This window comes from Lampris incognitus, chromosome 4, assembly GCF_029633865.1.
Source record: "Lampris incognitus isolate fLamInc1 chromosome 4, fLamInc1.hap2, whole genome shotgun sequence".
NCBI lineage: Eukaryota > Metazoa > Chordata > Actinopteri > Lampriformes > Lampridae > Lampris > Lampris incognitus.
The window spans coordinates 44,866,373-44,887,988 of record NC_079214.1 but is presented as its reverse complement, the minus strand read 5'-3'; the positions used below and the strand labels follow the sequence as shown (position 1 = coordinate 44,887,988).

Genomic DNA, 21,616 nt, shown 5'->3' with positions numbered 1-21,616 from the left:
TTGCCACTCTGTATTTCTGACTTTGTTGTACCGGATCCTATATCTACTTCTGTAGGCATCCTCTTTGGCCTGACGAAGCTGCCTGAGTTTTTCTGTGAACCAGGGCTTATTGTTGAAGGTACAGGAAATTTTGGTGGCCACACGCATGTCCTCACAAAAGCTTATGTAAGATATCACAAAGTCAGTGCAGTCGAGGCAGGCCTGGAGCCCCAGTTGACTCACTGGTCCATCTCTTCAAAATTTTTACCACAGGCTTAGCAGATTTTAGTTACTGCTAGTTGGGATAAGATGAATCAGACAGTGATCAGAGGCCCAGGGCTGCATGGGGGACAGAGCAATAGGACACCTATCGCTTTTTTTTTCTTTCACTTTTAGGGAGTTATTCCTTATCCGATGCGAGGGTCTAAGGACAGGCACAGGATGTTGTGTTGCTGTAAAGCCTTGAGGCTAATTTGTAATTTGTGATATTGTGCTATACACATGCAAATTCCACATAGAGGACGACCCCCAAGGTTGGACTACCCCAGGGCTCGAACCCAGGACCTTGCTGTGAGGTGACCTCATTAACCACTGCGCCACCATGCTGCCTGTATTTTGACAGTTCGTAGTTGTTTGCTCAGTTAAAATCCCTGAGGATAACAAGTAGGGAGTCTGTATATTTGATCAGCCAGGTGTTTTAATACCTCTTTATCACAGGCCTGGACACCAACCAGAATAAATGACGGAAATTGCTGCAGTGGATAAAATGGTTTAGTCTTCTGCCAGTGTGGAAGATGTCTTCCACACTGGCACCAACCTTCGTTTATGTAGAGGCATATGCCGCCACGCCATATTTTCCCGATAGCTCTGTTTCGCGGTCCGCCTGGAGCAGTTGGAACTGCGGCGGATGAAGTGCAGTCTGTTATATGCTCACTAAGCCAGGTGTCAGTGAGACACAGGGCGGCAGATCTGGAAAAGTCCAAGTTATTTTCTGTTTATAAGTAAGAGTTCATCCATCTTGTTGGCCAGAGGGCAGACATTCACGAGGTGGATTGATGGGAGTGCAGTTATAAATCCCTGCGGTCTGTTTAACGAGCGCTCCGGCTCGCTTACCCCTTCGTGGTGGTCTGCACAGGGCTGTACCAATCAAGACTTTCGTTAAAGTCGGTAAAAGTATCTGTTCAGTTTGTCAAGTGGACAGTGGAAGACTTAAATTTCTTCCCTGCTGTATGTGATCAGAGTGGGCGCTGGAAACTAAACAAATAAAACAAGTTTGAGTGCCCAGAACTGAGGCTACCATCTTGATGACTTACTGTAACACTGCTAGCCATGTGTACTGTCTGATGTTCTAATTTTTTACTCTGCAAGCATCAATTAAATCGAATTGTGACAATAACCTGGATGAAGTGATGGAAGATTGTAAATGTGGTTTTTCACTTGTCACCGAGAGCCAGGAAAAGGAGGATAACATAATCCTCACTCTCTGTGACAGGCTGGTCCGCCGCCACTTCCTCCGCGTCACTCTGCACCTCCTGCATGGGCTCGGTTGCAGGAGCCACCAGGGAGGTTACATGCGCAGCAGCGAAACTGGGTCCCTTTAATAGTTACGTCATCTATGGCCATTTTATCTTTCTACGAATTACTATGGAGTTTAGGATACTCCAGATTTACATTTTGTGGGGTTTCCAGTGGCCTGGTTCTCCCTCCCCCGCTTCAGCCACCTAGATGTCAGCTTCTGCATCCTCTGCTTCCCACTTTCTATTTGGGCAAGCAAAGCGGTTGTGTCCCATATCCCTGCACTCAAAACACTTCATACTATCTGAACTTATATATATACCATTTTGGCTATGGGCTTAAAATTGCATATTTGCTAAATATTTATAATTCATAAAAATATCAGACTATTAGTCCAACCTTGGGGGTCGTTCTCTCCATGACTGCGTGGGTTTCCTCCCACAGTCCAAAGACATTAAATGTAGGTTAGGTGTGTGTGGGCCCTGTGATGCACTAGTGGCCTGCCGCCCAATGACTGCTGGGATAGGCTCCAGCATCCCCGTGACCCTGAGAGCAGGATAAGAGGTTTGGATAATGGAATCTGGATTGTTATGAGTCAGTATTGGATCGGACTCAACTCTAGTAAAAGTAGTGAGAAATGTGCAGCCCAATGTAACAGAAAGTGTCCTGGAAAAAAAAAACCCACTCTTAAAAAGATTTTATTAATCATGGAAATTAAAGACAGTTAAAACACTGGATAAAAGGAAATAACAACTGGGCAAAAACCATGGAGAAAATGGATAGAGTAAAATATAAATTGTGCAAATTGGCTAAAATAAAGCATGAGCAAGTTTTTTTTTTTTGCAGGAATAGGCAGCATTAAATGCTCAGCCTTTTTTAGCAACTGCTCTTGATCTTCTCAAGTCTTTTCCTCAAGTCATCCAGAGTTGTGATCGAGGCAGGGCTGGGGTCAACCAGTCGGGATGGTTCTTGCTGGTTATTGAGCAGATGGGAAGGTTTATTGTGGACTACATCAGTGGAGGAGGGAGGGTTGCATGGCATTAACAGCAGCGGGGACCGAGTGGGCTGTTCTGTTGTCCCTTCATGCTGTTGGGGGGTAAGGAAAAAAGCTCATAAACATTTGGTCTTTGCTGCTCTGCAGTTGTTTTGTGAGGAAAAAAAAAAGTTCATCTGTGCAAGGAGCACCACGAAATCTTCACTGTAAACAAACTCTTAGCATTTCATTAGACTTCTGGGTGCTACTCTAGAGGATATCCAGATAATTGAACCACACTACCTTTTCATGTTATCACAAACCCATCTACAGAAGCAGGACAAGAATTGGATTGCACTTCCCCATACAATATAACGAAACACCCCCCAGCTTACCTTCATTGTGTTTTCCAGGGCACGGATTGGTGAGAGCCTCTTGAGTTTCCCCTGGTACGCCAATGGTTCCAAATGCCGCTTCTCATGGATCGTACTTGAACCAAGCAAACCTTTTAGGGAGCACAAGCCCAGTGTGTACTTCAGTATTCTTGTAACAGTTATGCTCCATTCTCAGTCTATGCTGGTCACAACTTATAAGCAGCACATTAGTGGCACTTAGCTGCTTCTATAATGATAATGTAAATCCAACATATTTAAATGAAGACTGTGTTGCCTATTTTTCATCAGTAACTGATGGGTGGAAAAAATGGCCAAATCAGGTTTGAAAGTCTATATAATGAATTTTAAAATTATACAAATAAAGAAAGCAGATCAGAGTGATGGCTTTTTGAGTCTCAAAGATAAAATATACCAAACCCAGCTTGGGGATTCACAAGCCTGAATCAATGGGGAGCATTGCATCAGGAAGGGCATCTCGTGTAAAACCGTTGTGGTATAAATCAGATTTCCATACCAGATCGGTTGAGGCCCAGGTTACCAATGACCACCGCTGTTGGCCATCAGGGTGCCAGTGGAAACTATGCTACTGTAGGGTGAAGGAGAGGGGGGAGGCATGTCCAGAGGCAGTGGGAGAGGATTGTAGAGGTGAGAGTCAGAACTTTGAATGTTGGCACTATGACTGGTAAAGGGAGAGAGCTTGCTGATATCAGTCAAGTTGCATTTTATATAGTGGAGTTGCATTTTTATATAGCGGATATAATGGAAAGAAGAAATGTAGATATACTTTGTATGCAAGACACCGGGTGGAAGGGGAGTAAGAAAAGGAGCATCTGAGGTGTGTTAAAACTCTTCTACCATGGTGTGGATTGGAGGAGAAATGGGGTAGGGGTAATCTTGAAGGAAGAGCATGTCAAGAGTGTTGGAGGCGAAGACTGCGTCAGACAGAGTGATGAGTATGAACCTGAAAATCGAAGGTATGATGGTGAATGTTGTCAGCGCATATGCCCTATAAGTTCAAAGAAGAATTCTGGAGCGAGTTGGATGAAGTGGTGGAGAGTGTACCCAAGGAGGAGAGAGTGGTTGGCTGGAGCATACTTTGAAGGGAACAAAGGTGATGAAGAGGTGTTGGGTAGGTATAAAAAAAAAAAGGTGTCAAAGAGAGGAATGTGGAAGGAGAGATGGTGGTGGATTTTGCAAAGAGGGGGGAACACCGGGTGATGCATTAGAGTAGAGGAAGGTGCACACAGATGTACTATATCTTATGTAGTAGGTGCAATCTGAAAGAGATTGGCAACTGCAAGATGGTGACGGGGAGAATGTAGCTAGATAGCATCGACAACTTTGGAGATCAAGAAGTGAAAACAGAGCTAAGGATCAAATGGTGGAAGTTGAACAAGTAAGACTGTTGTGTGGAATTCAGGGAGGAGTTAACACAGGCACTGGGTGGTCGTTAAGAGTTGCCAGATGGCTGGGCAACTACTGCAGGAAACTTCTTGGTGTGTCATCTGGACTGAGGAAGTACACAGGGTAATGTATAAGAGGAGGAAAGCGCACACAGGTGGACTATATCTTATGTAGAAGGCTTGATCTGAAAGGGATTGAAGACTGCAAGGTGGTGACAGGGGAGAACGTAGCTAGGCAGCATCGGATGGTGGTCTGTGGGATGACTTTAGAGGAAGAGCGTGAAGGCAGAGCCAAGGATCAAATGGTGGAAGTTGAAGAAGGAAGACTGTTGTGTGGAGTTCAGGGCGGGGTTAAGACAGGCACTGGGTGGTAGTGAAGAGTAGCCAGATGGCTGGAAAACCACTGCAGAAATAGTGAGGGAGACAGCTAGGAAGGTACTTGGTGTGTCATCAGGACAGAGGAAGGAAGACAAGGAGACTTGGTGGTGGAATGAGGAAGTACAGCAAAGTATACAGAGGAAGAGGTTTGCAAATAAGTGGTATAGGCAGAAAGATGAAGAATGTAGACAGGAGTACAACGAGATGCAGCGTAAAGCAAAGGGAGAGGTAGCAAAGGCGTATGGTGAGCTGTATGAGAGGTTAGACACTAAGGAAGGAGAAAAGTACTTGTATCGATTGGCTAGGCAGAGGGACCAAGCTGGGAAGGATGTGTAGCAAGTAAGGGCGATCAAGGATAGAGATGGAAATGTGCTGACAAGTGAGGAGTGTGTGTTGAGAAGGTTGAAGGGGTACTTTGAGGGGCTGATGAATGAAGGAAATGAGCGCGAGAAGGTTGGATGACGTGGGGATAGTGAATCAGGAAGGAGGAAGTGAGGGCAGCTATGAAGAGGATGAAGAGTGGAAAGGCAGTTGGCCCAGATGACATACCTGTGGAGGCATGGAGATGTTTAGGAGAGATGGCAGTGGAGTTTTGAACTAGATTGTTTAACACAATCTGAGAAAGTGAGAGGATGCCTGAGGAATGGAGAAGTATACTGGTACCAATTTCAAGAATAAGGGCAATGTGCAGAATTGTAGCAACTACAGAGGTATAATGTTGATCAGCCACAACATGAAGATATGGGAAAGAGTAAGAGAAGAGGTAATGATTAGCGCGCAGCAGCATGGTTTCATGCGACGAATGAGCACTACAGACGCGATGTTTGAGAATTTTGATTGAGATTTTAGAAAAAGCATATGACTGGGCCGAGAGAGGAGGTGTGGTATTGTATGAGGAAGTCGGGAGTTGCAGAGAAGTATGTAGGAGTGGTGCAGGACATGTATGAGGGAAGTGTGACAGTGGTGAGGTGTGCGATTCGAAAGACAGATGGGTTCAAGGTGGGATTACATCAAGGATTGGCTCTGAGCCCTTTCTTGTTTGCAATGGTGATGGACAGGTTGACGTACTAGATCAGGCAGGAGTCTTCCTGACTATGATGTTTGCAGATGACATTGTGATCTGTAGCGAGAGTAGGTTGCAGGTTGAGGAGAGCCTGGAGAGGGAGGTATGCACTGGACAGAAGAGGAATGAAAGTCAGTAGGAGCAAGATGGAATACATATGCGTGAATGAGAAGGAGGACAGTGGAATGGTGAGGGTGCAAGGAGTGGAGGTGACGAAGGAATACAACTTTAAATACTTGGGGTCAACTATACAAAGTAAAGTGGAGTGCAGAAGAGAGGTGAAGAAGAGTGTCAGGAGTGATTTGTGACTGAAAGGCAGGTTTACAAAATGGTTGTGAGACCAGCTTTTTTTTATATATGGTTTGGAGACAGTGGTACTGACAAAAAGACAGGAGGCATCAGAGTTGAAGATGCTAAGATTTTCACTGGGAGTGACGAAGGAGGACAGGATTAGGAACGAGTATAAAGGAGGGACAGCTCAGGTTGGACAGTTTGGAGACAAATCAAGAGAGGCCAGATTGAGATGGCTTGGACATGGAAGGAGAGATGCTGGGTATATTGGGAGAAGGATGCTGAATATGGAGCTGCCAGGGAAGAGGGAGTTTATGGATGTGGCAAGAGAGGACATGCAGGTCACTGGTGTGACAGGAAGATGCAGAGAACAGGAAGAGATGGAAACGGATGATCCGCTGTGGCGACCCCTAATGGGAGCAGCCGAAAGTAGTAGTACAATTGTATAGACACTTGTGTATGGAAGTAATTGTAAACATATCTCTTTACATTTATAAAGGAACATCAATCTGCCAGGCAGAGGAGAAAGAAGCAGCAGCACTGGAAGAAAATGAGGATGATGGTGTGGATTATGTAAAGACCAAGGAAAAATTGTGTATGATAATCTCAGTGCCACACCACTGTCCCATGTATGAGTGTTTTCATCTTTTTTTTTTTCAGATTCCACCACAAAATAGAGGGACCCCTGACTCCACTCAGTTAACTATTTGTAGAAGAAGACCGGGCCTTAACCATCAGCAGTAATGTGGAGGGTACCAGCACTGACACACAGACGACAAAGAAAGGGGTTGGAGCTGTATAGAAGCCTGATGTGTTGACTCAACACATATCATAATCTGGTGGTTGGAGGGAAAGGAGACTTTGTCAATCTTGTTTGACCTTAGTGCTAGGTACTTGTCCCCAAGCATCCTCCACTCCAGTTGAGTGCATTCTCTCAACATCTGGGGACACAGTGTGGAAAGGGCTCGTCTCCTCCCATAAAAAGGTAGATATGATTATCTTCCTTCATAAGAATTCTAACTGAATGGACAGATACCAGTTACTGTAACTCATGTATTGGCGTGAGAGGGTCCTCTCAAAACATAATCAACATTAAAGCTGTCAGCCTGCACATTGACTTCATTGTCATTGTATCCTTTCAATCTCAAAGTGCTAGAGTACGGAACCAAAATAAAACAATGTGTCACCGTCCAACGAATTATGGTGCTCACTGTATAATCATTTATAGAAAAGTAGCTGGCCCCAGGCGTCCGGGTAGCGTAGCAGTCTATTCCGTTGCTTATCAACACAGGGATCGCCGGTTCGATTCCCCATGTTAACTCCGGCTTGGTCGAGCGTCCCCACAGACACAATTGGACATGTGTGTGTGACGTCAGATGTGTCCTGGTCGCAGCATGATCCTCCCATGCGCTATGTCCCCCTGGTGAAACTCCTCACTGTCAGGTGAAAAGAAGCGGCTGGCAACTCCACATATATCGGAGGGGGTATGTGGTAGTCTGCAGCCCTCCCCGGATTGGCGCAGAGATTGGGGGTAATTGGCTGGATACAACTGGGATGATTTTTTTTTTTAAAAAGTAGCTGACTGATAATTCTATAAGGTTTTCATCATATAAAGTATGATGAAAGTAGAATGAGAACATTCACAGACATCATATAAAGAATCAAAAAAGTCTCATCTCATCTCATCTTCAGCCGCTTTCCCTGGGTCGGGTCGCGGTGGCAGCAAGCTAAGTAGGGCACTCCAGACGTCCCTCTCCCTAACAATGCCCTCCAGCTCCTCCTGGGGGATCCCAAGGCGTTCCCAGGCCAGATTGGACATGTAGTCCCTCCAACGAGTTCTGGGTCTACCCCGGGGTCTCCTCCCAGTTGGCCATGCCTGGTAAACCTCCAAAGGAAGGCGCCCAGGAGGCATCCTAATCAGATGCCCGAACCATCTCAACTGGCTCCTTTCGATGCAAAGGAGCAGCGGCTCTACTCCAGGCTCCCTTCGGATGTCTGAGCTCCTCACCCTATCTCTAAGGGTGAGCCCAGATACCCTAGGGAGGAAACTCATTTCAGCCGTTTGTATCCACGATCTCACCCAAAGCTCATGACCATAGGTGAGGATTGGAACGAAGATTGACTGGTAAATTGAGAGCTTTGCCTTCCGGCTCAGCTCCCTCTTCACCACAATGGTCTGGTACAACGTCAACATTACTGCTGACGTTGACCAATCCGTCTGTCAATCTCCCGCTCCATCCTACCCTCACTCGTGAACAAGAGCCCAAAATACTTGAACTCCTTCACTTGGGGCAACAACTCATCTCCAACCCGGAGGGAGCAATCCACCATTTTCAGGTAGAGAACCATGTCCTCAGACTTGGAGGTGTTGACTCTCATCCCGGCCATTTCACACTCAGCTGCAAACAGCTCCAGTGCACGCCGGAGGTCGCATTCTGATGAAGCCAACAAAACCACATCATCTGCAATTCTGAGGTTCCCAAAACGGACACACTCCTCACTTTCCCCTTATCCCACCCGATTAACCCAATGGCATATGGCCGGAACTCTTGTCGAATAACTCCCCTGGCTCACGTTTCCACAGGAAGGAGATAGGCGTAACACCAGCTTCCTTCAAACTCGTGTCGGCTGCTCTCGCTATTTTACATGCTGAAGCCTCGCATGGATGGCACCACCTTCAAGCCGCGAAGGAGGCGTAGGGAGAATGCTTTCAGTTGCTTGGCTGCAGGCGCCCGGGTGGGCCAGAGGGGTCGCTGGAGAATGACGAGTCCCCGAACACTACACCGATCTACACCCACTATCCCTCGGGTAAGGGTGGCCTAATGAATGCCTTACCCCGTGGACGCTCTGGCCGTGACCGGTTACGGTGAGTCTGGGATACGAACCTCCCAGCCACATGACGAGCGGATTGCAAGAACGGCAGTTTATTCCGCTCGGCCACCAGAGCGGCCACACTCCTCACCTTTGATACACACAAGGTGAGGAGTGTGTATCAAAAACGTATTGTATTGAACTAACTATCTGTATCGAAAAATTTCAAACGATAACGTACACCTGGCTCTGATCCATCGCAAATCAATTTCAGTGGATTTTCTAAAGCTGTCATTGACTGATAAAGAAATGCAGTACACAAACACACCTGTGCTGGCAGGTGTGTTTTTATCCAGACCACTGAGCTGACGGAGTGCCTTGAGTCTCTCCATGTAGACAAAAGGTCTGAACTCCTCTGAGCTGGAGGGTGAGGTAGCAGACAACCCTGGGAAGAAAGAAAGAAAATAATTTATTCAAAGTATAGTAGACTTGGAGGCACAGTTGTCTAGTCATAAGGTCAGAGCATGCTTCTGCTTAGCATCACAGAGAAGGGGTCTCTAGGTTAACATAGCTCAAAAAGTCTCAGAGAAAAAACATTTAAACTTGTGTATCAACCATGTCTGTGGGCCCCGATTTGTCGAGTGAGTCAATTTATATAATAATTTGGTCACAGGGGGCTTTATACCCTCCCTCTCCTTTAACCCTCAATTTGGAGAAGGAAAAACTCCACTAACAAGGAAGGATATCTGGTAGAGTGACATCACAACCCAAGTAGCAGACATCGCACCACAAAGAACTGATTAAATAAAATAAACTAAAAAAGATGTATAACCGAAGTAAACACAACAAGCTCTTTGCTCGTGTGTATACGCGAATACTCATACCAAGCTTGGCTTCAATGAACCACACACACTCGTAAATGTACAGATATATAACTATCAATCAGGTGTTCCAAGATGTGCTAGCAGAGGGTGTGTGTGCCTGCTTGTGTACCTGCAGTGAGGGGCTGTGTCTTGGCCCGGTTCCCTCTCTCTGCACTGATTTCAATGAGACTGCGGAATATTAAGGACTGGGTGGTTTGAGACATCTTCCTTAAGTGAGGACTGAGGTCTACCTCAGGATGTTTCTGTTTGTACTCCCACAGGTCCACTAGACCCTAAATGGAGAGAAGAAGAGACACACAGACGAGGAGGAAAAGGAAGAAGAACAAGGACTTTAGAAAGTGTAGGCTTACAAAAAAGCCTAACTATACAAAATAGTTAAAATGTCTTAAAAGAGGATAATTTGTTGCCTGAGCCCCACTGGTGTTATGCATTATGAAATTGGAATATATATATTTAAAAAAAAAAAGGATTTAGTGAACTGACCTCTTTCTCATTTTCTTTGAGTGAGATCTTCTTGAAGATTTCCAACAGCTCTGCTCTTGCATTAGTTTTAAGCACCTTTATGGGGGGGGGGGGGGAGTCAGCATGATCAATAAATACTTGAGGGGATAAAGATCTACTTTCAAAAATTCAATTGATATTTCACTTATCTATAAAGGTTTCTTTATTAAAAGGTATACTGTATGTTTAAATACCAGATTCTTTTGGTCTCTGCTGATTTTAGACACCATTGACTTCACCACTCTTTTAAGATGAGACTCCAGTTCAGACTCCTTCCTGTTCTCTACCATAATCAGGTGGTCGAGGATCTATACAGTCAAACAAACACATCAACTTGAGGCACTCTGGGAGAGAGGGGCCTGTTTGAGGAAGCAAAGCTATGATGCTGTCAGAGCAAATGTTTCTTCATTTGTGATATCTCAAACAACAACTATATGATATATATATTCAATATATATAGCTCACGATGCCAGGGTAATATTTTCCAAACATATACAAAGATCCCACAGCCTTCATGCTAGCAGCATGCATTTACGGAGAAACTACTACCGCACAATTTTAGTGGAAATGGTAGTGCAAATGTGTTGCTATACAGTGTGGTCTGTTGATTATTATATCCATTTGAAGAATGCAATTTTTAGGGCAATTTATATTAAAGGAGTGGAAATTCTGAAACCATTGTTTGAATATTTCAATATGAGGAAACTCCACTGCCATAGATTATTCAGCCCCTTGTCAAATGTTTTAGAATCCTAATTTGTTACTTTTATGGATAAATCTGACAAATGTAGACTTTCATGGTGCCCAAATACAGACATTTTAAATGGGAATTGGAAAAGATATGCTGTGAGGCTTAAACTCCTTCAATATACTAAGTGGATTATACACATATTACTTCCTTCTGTATCGCTTGGATAACACTACTCGAGCGCTTTACGATGTGGCTGAGAAATAAGTACTTGATTCATTGCTTATGGAAAAGCCCAAAAATCAAACAGTTTAGAACAAAGTAATCTGTCAAATTCTAGATTTTCAGAATATCCTTTTGTCCACTGCTTCCCAATCTTGAAGATTTCTCAAGAGCCCTTTGTTTTGCGCCTCATATAGATCCACTGATAACAATAAGAACATAGCTATAACTTACTTCTATAGGATCCGTTTGTGTCCTGTTTTAGCACATTGAAATGAATTATCCAGCAGATGGCAGAATACTGAAGATACGTCAAAGAACGTAGGCTACGTAACAGCGTGGGATCATGGGTAGATGTATAGCCTATGTGTGTAGCTTTGTATTTGGGAAATGTTTTGCAAGCTCTGTGGCTCTTTGAGGAATGGTCTTACTCATAAGTGGCTCTCCTAAGAAAATTAGTGAGTACCACTGGTCTAAGCCTTCTCCAAGCCAAACACACAACAGCCATCCAATGAAGGAAAATTAATGTTCCAAAAATAGTCAACAGGTGGAAACATTTATAGTCATCTGGCCATGGAAAAATTAGCAGTTGCTGTGAAAGGAAAACCAGGGAAACGTCTTGAAATCAGTTCATAGACTGAATTCAAGAAAGCAAATCGTTGGAACGAACTGTTTAAATAAGATTTCTCCTTGTGTAATTTAACAATTACATTTTGTACCAAAGCATGTAGCCAACGTTGTATACCTTGTAACTACAAATTATGTTTGGGTTATCTATTGCCTTGGGATGTTTAGTCGCTAACATTTGGTAACCTATATTTTCCAATATCTAAATATGTCGTTTTCCCTCGGCTTACCATCTACACATGACTAAAAAAGGACATCCGAACAACTGTCAGCATCATTTTTTTTACTTATTTATTTATTTGTTAAAGCACAACTCAATCCAAAATTCGGTTATAGCAGCGGTCGGGAACCTATGGCTCGCGAGCCATATATGGCTCTTCCGGTGACGGCATATGGCTCCCAGACAATTTTGAGTTGAAAATTATTTTTTTTTCAAAAAAATCAGTTTGGAACTGATTTTAAAATACTTGTGATATTTCTTAATAATACTGTGTCATTTTAAAGTAAACAGAAATTAGTTTTGAAGATAAATTTCACGGGTCACCCGTGGGTCGGGAACCAATGGCTCGCGAGCATGTCCGGGTCATTGTAAAGGTGAAGAAATCAATTTTATCAGATAGCCAACTAGTTTATCCGCTTCAACCCTTGTAACGGAAAAGATGGCGAAAAGAAAAAAAGACGATGATTACCGTGCATTCCAGGCTGCGTGGACAGAGGAATTTGCATTTGTGGAGAGAGCAGGATCTGCGGTATGTCTAATATGCAATGATAAAATTGCATCGATGAAACGGTCAAATATAAAGCGGCACTTCGATACGCACCATGCTTCATTTGCATCGAAATATCCAGCGGGGGACAGCAGGAAAAGGGCATGCGAGGAGCTACAGCGGAGAGTGCAGACGAGTCAGCAGCAACTACGTGTGTGGACCAAGCAAGGTGACGGGAATTCCGCTAGCTTTGCGGGGGCTTTGGCAATAGTAAGGAATGGAAAGTCATTCACAGATGGCGAGTATGCCAAAACATTCATGCTTGATGTGGCCAATGAACTGTTTGATGACTTCCCAAATAAAGACAAGATAATCAAACGAATAAAAGACATGCCCCTGTCAGCAAGAACTGTGCACGATCGTAGCATCATGATGGCAAATCAAGTCGAGGAAACACAAATTAAGGACATAAACGCCGGGACATACTTTTCTCTCGCGTTAGATGAGTCAACAGACGTTAGCCATCTATCTCAGTGCAGTATCATTGCCAGGTATGCTGCAGGTGACACACTGCGTGAGGAAAGCTTGGCTGTTTTGCCAATGAAAGGGACAACAAGAGGAGAGGATTTATTCATGTCTTTCATGGAGTTTGCTAAAGAAAAAAAACTACCGATGGATAAACTTATTTCTGTCTGTACTGATGGTGCACCCTGTATGTTGGGGAAGAACAAAGGATTTGTAGCGCTTCTCCGTGAACATGAAAAGAGAGCCATCCTAAGTTTTCATTGCATCCTGCACCAGGAGGCGCTTTGCGCTCAGACGTGTGGCCAGGAGCTTGGCGAGGTGATGTCTCTGGTCATTCGAGTGGTCAACTTTATTGTTGCCCGAGCTTTAAATGATCGCCAGTTTAAAGCTCTGTTAGAAGAAGTTGGGAATCATTATCCCGGTCTGCTTTTACACAGCAACGTGCGTTGGTTGTCAAGGGGGAAGGTGCTCAGCCGTTTTGCAGCTTGCCTGAGTGAAATCCGGACTTTTCTTGAAATGAAAGGCGTCAAGCATCCTGAGCTAGACAACACTGACTGGCTCCTGCAGTTTCACTATCTCGTGGACATAACTGGCCATCTGAACCAGCTCAATGTGAAAATGCAAGGTATTGGAAATACAATCTCATCCCTTCAACAAGCAGTGTTTGCATTTGAAAGCAAGCTGGAAGTCTTTCTCAGGGACATTGAAACAGGTCGTCTTCTGCACTTTGAAAGACTGCAACAATTTAGAGATGCATGCTTAGCAAGTGACTCCACTCAACATCTGGATCTCCAGCAGCTAGCTGGCTTTACGTTCAATCTCCTGCAGTCATTCAAAGCACGTTTTGGAGAATTTCGTGCGCGCACTGGTCTTTTCAAGTTCATCACTCATCCACATGAGTGTGCAGTGGACAAAATCGACCTGACATGCATCCCCGGGGTCTCTATCGGAGACTTTGAGCTGGAAGTTGCTGACCTGAAGGCATCAGACATGTGGATGAGTAAGTTCAAGTCACTTAATGGAGAGTTGGAAAGTCTTGCGCGACAGCGAGCAGAGCTGGCGAGGGAACACAAGTGGACAGAAATTAAAAATCTTCAACCTGAAGACCAGCTGATTCTTAAAACTTGGAACGAGCTTCCTGTGACATACCACACAATGCAGCGTGTGAGTATTGCCGTATTGACCATGTTTGGCTCTACATATGCATGTGAACAGTCTTTCTCGCATATGAGGAACATTAAGACCAACCTACGCTCACGTTTAACTGATGGAAGCCTCAACGCCTGCATGAAGCTCAACCTCACCACGTATGAACCAGACTACAAGGCCATCAGCAAAACCATGCAGCACCAGAAGTCGCATTAAAAGTAAGACATATTTAATTTATTATACGTTAAAAATACTATATGGCTCTCAATGAAATATATTTAGAAATATTTGGCTTTTATGGCTCTCCCAGTCAAAAAGGTTCCCGACCCCTGGGTTATAGCATCAAATTTATGGCTTTGTCCGATTTCATTTAGGTGGAAGTTTACCTCTTATAAAAAAAGAAAAAGGGGGACAATGTACATTAATATTATGTTAATGTGCAAGACTTCACAATTAGGGCTAATTTTCATCTGTAATCCTTGGGCAGGTTGATGGGGGGGGGGACCAAGATATACAATATTACTTTAAACTATTTTGTCATACAATTAAATGACTTGGCTGAATTACTACAAGCACTTACATTATATTTATGCGAGTGCAACAATAAGGCACGTTGAAGAGGCTATTAATTCTTTTATTTCATTGGTTATCTCTCTAATCAAATACGTAAAGCATGCAAAGATCCATGCTGAGTTGTGAAAACCTTTATTTTCCTATTAAAGTCAAACTCTTAAGAAACCTTTGTTCAACTTCACAACACGAGCACGTCTCCACCTCATGTCATTTACAGCTGGCCTCAAAAATGAACCTCAGACATTAATATACAATCAGGCTATGTTCAGTTCATAAAAACGAACTTTTTTTGTCCAAGTTTAACCTTGATTTTGTTACATTATATAAATCGGATCAACATTTATTTATTTATTTTTCATTACTTTATTGATCCCCATGGGGAAATTCTTCCTCTGCATTTAACCCATCCTAGCTGTGTAGCTAGGAGCAGTGGGCTGCTGACCAGAGTTACCACTAGGAAAATTTGGTGCTGGTCCAAAATTCCTCAGATTTTCTGTGCCTTGCATACGAATAACAAAGCATCGATGCACACAGATTTGAAATGGCATTTTAATGAAACATTCCTTGCAATCTAAAAAAAATTTCAAAATTAAGACATGAGTTGACTCGTGTGCATATTTAAAAATGAATGTAGCCCAATTCTATAAACATCAGAAATGCAAAGTAAAAGGAAAGCCATTTGCAGCTTGTGGCTACACCAAAAAAAAAACTGGTAAATAGTGTTGAAGAGGACTCTTCTAAAATTTCCATCTGCTGTCATACTCGACTTGTATGGCTGTTGAGCAACACCAGCTTGCGTAGGCCTATCCAAGAGGGTGAGCACCAGAGGCCTAAATGACAAAACGAGGACCAACACTACCTATTTATGAAGAGCTACATTTTTGATAAAAGGGTCTATTGATATGTTTTTATTTTCATGAAACTTTCCATTTCTTGGGCAGAATTATTGCCAAAAGCCATAGCTTGGGTAGATTATATTTTGTCAGATTTTGAGAGTTTTGACCTGAAAAAACTAATTACCGGCTAATGGATACTCATATGCCTGCATAGAGTTTATACACCAAAACAAATCTTTTTCGGAATGTGAGTGATGCAATTAGCGGCATCAAATCTGAGGACTAAGTGTGTATGCACTGACCGTTGGTCCAGTGAGTCGACACAGCGTAAGCAGCAGAGTCTTGAGGGTGCGGTGCACCAGGTCATTTGGCAGCTGGTTGAGCCTCTCTTTGGGGAAAACCTTCATGAAGTTGTGGATGTCGAGCAGGATCCTGTCCAGGTTCACCGATGCAATGTTGTCAGGGAGGAATTTTATTATCCTCCAAAGACACTGAGGAAACCAACATTGATAGGTTAATAATGATATCAGACACTAGGAACTATTTTATTCAAAACAGCAGAAATAAGAGCATAAAGCTTGAGATAATCAACTCCAGAACCTCTTGGTATATGCAAAGATGTGCGTACCTTCAAGACAAGATCACAGAACTTGGAAGATGCTGAGGATGAAAGGACCTCCTGCAGCAGCATCAGTAGAGAACTGCAGAGGAAAGGAATAGCACAGTGAAAATATTCAAACTATTTGCCATGATTGTTAGGACAAGTTCGCACTTGATTTGCAAGAAGAAAAAAAAATTGTTACCAATTCCAAATACAGAAATATTTCAAGCATAGTGACACTTAACATTGGCCCTCTCCCTCTCGCACACCTGAGTATATTGGTTTCATCTGCCCTCTCGAAGAGTCTCCCCAGAAGGATATTGACAGTGGAGATGATTCGCTTTCCACCATTCAGCTCCTCCACCCTGGAGTCTAACATTATGGTAAGCAGGCCCTCAACCACGTCCTTCAGCACATCCACTGAGGCCTCACGGGCCAGCGTCTCAAGTCCTAGCATCTGGGAGGGTGAAGGATTGGTAGAACATGACAAAACATACCAGAGTATATCTTGCACTGAAACTCTATGACATCACTTTGATGTAGAAGGAAGTTAAATATCAAACAGTTCAACTTTCTCCAGCTGTAGCTCATAAATATTGCAACAGATAGCAGAGCAGACCGCAGACCAACGTAACAGAAATTTTGATAATGAGGCACCACCTCAGTGCTGCAATATATGGTCAGTGTTTAAAGGTCTGGTATAGCGGCTTAGAATATGATAAACCCGACTAAACACTGATGCAGTGATGTTTTCTAATGGCAATTCATTTACTTGCACTAAAATTTAGTAAGAATACACTGAAACATATTTTTTACACCCAACTTTCACAGAAATGCCAAAAACTCTGTTTGACTAGTGGGCATGTCCAAAGTTACGAGACCCTCCTATTCAAATTTTGATTAACAGACAAAGAATACACATCAGCATGGGTTCACCTACTGGAATGTTAATATGCGTTAGCTGGCATTTTTTGAAATATGGCGATGAAGCTATTCAGTATCAAAATGAGCCAGATTTGGACCCAGAATACAAACAGTTTATCAGCCTCCAATTTCAGAACTGCAGGACATTAGTGAACGGTAAATTGGCATAATTCACAAAAGATTCAGTCGATTGAGGGCACGAGGCAACATCTAGGACACCTCTAACTCAAACCAGACTGTTTACCATCCCTCCCATCTGGAAGGTGCTACAGGAGTTTCCGCTCCTGCACTAGCAGGCTCAGAAACATCTTCTTTACTATTGCTGTTACCCTCTCCTGAATTCTGGCTCACTGCATTACCACCCCCTCTCCCTTCACCAAGGACATAACACCAACCCCCAACTAGGACTCAAACCATACGCATATGTTTTTGCGCTGCCCAAATGTTGTCTGTTACACTGGACACAAACTTTACGTACACTGTATAATAATCTGTATACACTGTATAATACTGTTTTTTTTACTCTGTATTTATTGATTCCCACTTCAATAGCATTACCTTATTTTTATACACAATTGCACTACTGTGGATTTAAATGCTGTACATTATTCATTAGATATTGTACATTCATATTTATTGACAGTCCATAATACCTCTGTACATTTGTATTCAATATACTTTGCACTTTCTGTTTAGATGCCCAAATGTATTTCATTGTCTAATGCTGCATTCCAGACAACTCGGAAGTCGAGACTTTTTGACCTACCAGAGAAAGTACAATGGAATGCCACTCAAAGTCGGAGTTCCTGCTTGTGGCACACCAGCAGCCATACCAACATGTACCCTGGTTCTAATGAATGACAGAAGCTAAGCAGGTATGGGCTTGGCTACTACCTGGATGGTAGACATCTTGGGAAAATTAAGCTGCTGCTGGAAGTGGTGTTGGTGGGCCAGTAGGTGGCAGTATTCCCTCGTCCTATTAAAACAAATCCCAATGCCCCAGTGCAGTGACGGGGGCCCTGTGTTGTAGGAGATGCCGCCCTTCAGATGAGACGTTAAACCGAGGTCCTGACTCATTGTAGTCATTAAAGATCCCATGGCACTTATCATAAAGAGTAGGGGGTTCCCCAGTGTCCTGGCAAAATTCCCTAACTGGCTCTCTCCATCTGACCACCTAATTTACCCCCCCCCCATGTAATTCGCTCAATGATTCCCTCCACCTCAAGCTGATTTGTGGCGAGTGTTCTGATGGAAAATGGCTGCCGTGCATCACCCTGGTGGGTGCTACACGTGGTGGTTGAGGTGAGTCCCCCCCCCCCCCCTTCACTGAAGCGCTTTGGGTATCAAGTTAAAGCGCTATATAAATGTAATCCATTATTATTATTATAGTAAACTTGGGGCAAATCCATCTACCCTGATCTAATCAAATCCATCTACCCTATGGGGAAGTAGTTGTCTGACATCACAACAATGGCAACTTCCTTGGAGGTGCACGGTGTAAATGGTAAACCATCAACTACAAGGCAATGTAAAGTATATTTGCCAATTTTTAATTAAAATAAAACATAAAACAGTCATCTAGTAAAACCTCTTCTGCATGTAAATGGATGTCAAAATATGTCACCAATGTTATTAGGTAGCTGGTTACGGTAAACAATGTCTGAAAGTTATCTTCTTATTATTCCTCTGCTTTGTTTATATATATGCAAGGAGGTTCCACTGCTGACAGTTCAGTTGTCTATATACTTGCCCAAAAAAACACCAGTTTGTTATGATCAGTCATGTTTACGTTCAGTTGAATCTATTAGCTGGCTAGTGCAACAAACTGTCATTAACACTGGTTCCTAATGTAATGCGAGCAAGTGAACGCCTGTTGAGTTCACTCAAAATGTCCGATAGTGTCACAGATTCAAAAAAACGGGAACCAGTCATTTTGCAGAGCAGGCATTAATTTTGTTTCCACCATCATTTCCATTGTAGCAAGTCAGGAAATATGTCTTCAAATAGAGTCACAACTAAGCGAAACATCACTTACCCTGTTCACTATCGCAAAGCTGGCAAGGACGAATTAAAAGTACTGAATGTAATAAGAAAAAACAACAAGAAAACAAAACAATTGCTTCTGTTGCATTATGTTATGTAGGATGGGCTGTAATAGATTCTAGCAGTAGCAAGCAACAGATGTCATAGTATCACTATGTCGCCATAGTATAACTACAACAAAAACTCCAGCCAACCAATTGAAATCCCACTGATCTTTCCTACATAACCCACAATCTTTTGATAGGGTGAGAATTCAGGAGGTATTTTGTTTCCGAGTCCAGAATGAAAACTTAACATTACGAATATATCTATGACCCTAGCGTATTATTCTTACCCCAAATTGCCATTTAACAGTTACCAATTGCAGAAAAAAAAATGCCCTTTCACTACACCAGACCTTTAATAAAAAGAAAAAGAAAAGAAACAGAACAGTGAGCTCTCAAATGTAAATGAATAAATAACATCTCTGAAGCCTTGCTTTGGTAGGGATCGGCTTCGTCCAAAAAAAAAAAAAAATATCCATCAAATGTGCACATTCATCTAACCTGAGGCCAATCTCTAACTGACAAAAGACAAGCATTGAGCAGAGACGATGCAGAGACTCAATATGAGGGTTTGCCGGGGACCCTGTGGTGATGCAAGGTGATCACAAAGGACTGTAGTCCTGATTTAGTGTAGTTTTCCCATGCGCCCTCCAACACCACTCTCTACCCTGTACAAAACAGCCTCTACTGAACCTGCCCCGCTCCCCCTTCTATTTTATTGCACTGACCCCACGACAAGGTCTACACCAACCATGTAGTGCAAGCAGCATGTCAACAAAAACTGTTCATTTGTCAATTTAACTGTGCAAACAAAAGCATGATGTCAAGTGCAATCAACAAAAATGCTATGATCTAATATGCCCACTTCTGAAAATGACAATAATGTAAAGTCACTCAATACTAATGTAACATTTGAACCACAGAGCAGGAAATTGCGAACTGCTGGTCTATGGACCTTCTTTGCTGTCATCCTGACAACTCTACTTCTATAATCATGATATATATATGTGTGGATATCAGCATGGATACAAATGATAGTTTGTTGTATGAATGGAATGTGCAGTTTGCCATCTTCACTTACAGTCATAATGCTGCCGAGGATACAGCTGTACAGCTTGGAAACATCTGTGAGTACGTGTGGGTTGGCCATGTGTCTGCTGTGGATCAGCCGCAGCTGGAGCAGGAGGGCGGTGAGGAACTGGTCGACATTCACCATCACAGCATACTTGCCATGCTGCCTGAATACCTCATCCATCTGTACAACACAGGGAGGGAATAGTGGGGAAGTGTTAACATGGGTCAATTAAGTACATATTCTCTTGGGAGTTTGTCGTTGTCAGATGGTCCACATAAAGACAATGATGTCATTTTACATATGCACAATAGTGTAAATACGATGTTTTAAAGGTGCTGTCTGAACTGCCCTTAAATAACCTGATTAACCCGATTCCATGTTTTTCACTCAAATATAGTTACCAATTTGAGCCATGGTAGTTTAAAAAAATATTTCATGGTCACAACTTATTCAGGAGGTTTCAGGTTCATATTAACATTTTGCTGTGTAAATCAGATTTCCAGATTTTATGTGGTGCGTGCTCTACCAGGTGGGCCACCGGGTGCTCCAAAGACAAAGAACTTTTCTTAACACTGTCTTTTACGATTAAGGTTTCTATGTACCCAACCAAAATGTCAATAAGTGGTTAACAAAGAGTGTAAGCATGTGTACAAGGTATGCCAAGCTGGTGCATAGTCACAATTACCTGAATGAGGGCCTGTAAGCTGTCATTAAGGTCCCCAGAGGCGATCTTGGATATCACCAGGTTGATGGTGGAAGCGGGACATGCCTCAAAGAAGGCAGGAACTGAACATTGTCTACAAAGGGAGAATACAATATGAATGAAGGCATGGAAGAACAAGCCAGTGGTTCCGGCCTGGATAAACGGTAAACAAAGGATTATGGATCAGCTGATTGTAGCGCTAAAAGAGGGGCAAATCAAGGGACCCTGAAGGACCACTAAATTGCAGGAAGGCCATTGGTGTGTGACAGATTTCACACTGGGAAATGTATGAGCGCAAGAATAAGTTCAGAGCCATCATCTGTAAAAACAGAAAACATCCCCCACTTTGGAAAAACACCTGGAGACTTAGCAAATTAATTTGCAAATTAAACCTCCAGTTTAATTTGCTAGGTGCCATGACTTTGGTTTAAGAAGCAAATGCCGTGATTACAACGTTATAGAATACTTAAGGATGAGTTATTCCACCATATACTTTGAAGATGGGAATATTCTAAACGTCTTTTACCGTGGTGCAGGGATATCCAAAGGCTCCAAGTCATCCAGGTTGTGCTCCACCAGGTCAGGAAGCTTGCAGATGGACAAGGGATCCTTCTTTAAGAAATCCAGATCCAGACAAAAATCTGGAGTGCCAGTAGTTGGTTCTTCTATATGCTGGGCTCCTTGGGCCAGCTGACTGCCAAGGTGA

The 21,616-nt window shown here is 43.1% G+C and overlaps 1 protein-coding gene across 1 annotated transcript in view; it reads right to left on the bottom strand.

Annotated features, from left to right (window-relative positions):
* Positions 1-2,216: 2,216 nt before the first annotated feature.
* LOC130112044 (cytoskeleton-associated protein 5-like) overlaps positions 2,217-21,616 on the bottom strand; it is a 51,736-nt gene continuing 32,336 nt past the window's right edge. Inside the window, exons 34-45 of the mRNA XM_056279346.1 lie at positions 21,437-21,604; positions 20,893-21,004; positions 20,214-20,387; positions 16,391-16,578; positions 16,149-16,221; positions 15,823-16,011; positions 10,388-10,501; positions 10,176-10,250; positions 9,802-9,964; positions 9,137-9,253; positions 2,863-2,972; positions 2,217-2,580 (exon numbers count right to left, since the gene is read on the bottom strand). Coding sequence (XP_056135321.1) covers positions 2,371-2,580; positions 2,863-2,972; positions 9,137-9,253; positions 9,802-9,964; positions 10,176-10,250; positions 10,388-10,501; positions 15,823-16,011; positions 16,149-16,221; positions 16,391-16,578; positions 20,214-20,387; positions 20,893-21,004; positions 21,437-21,604 — 1,693 coding nt within the window. The 3' untranslated portion in view covers positions 2,217-2,370. The remainder of the gene's footprint in view (positions 2,581-2,862; positions 2,973-9,136; positions 9,254-9,801; positions 9,965-10,175; positions 10,251-10,387; positions 10,502-15,822; positions 16,012-16,148; positions 16,222-16,390; positions 16,579-20,213; positions 20,388-20,892; positions 21,005-21,436; positions 21,605-21,616) is intronic.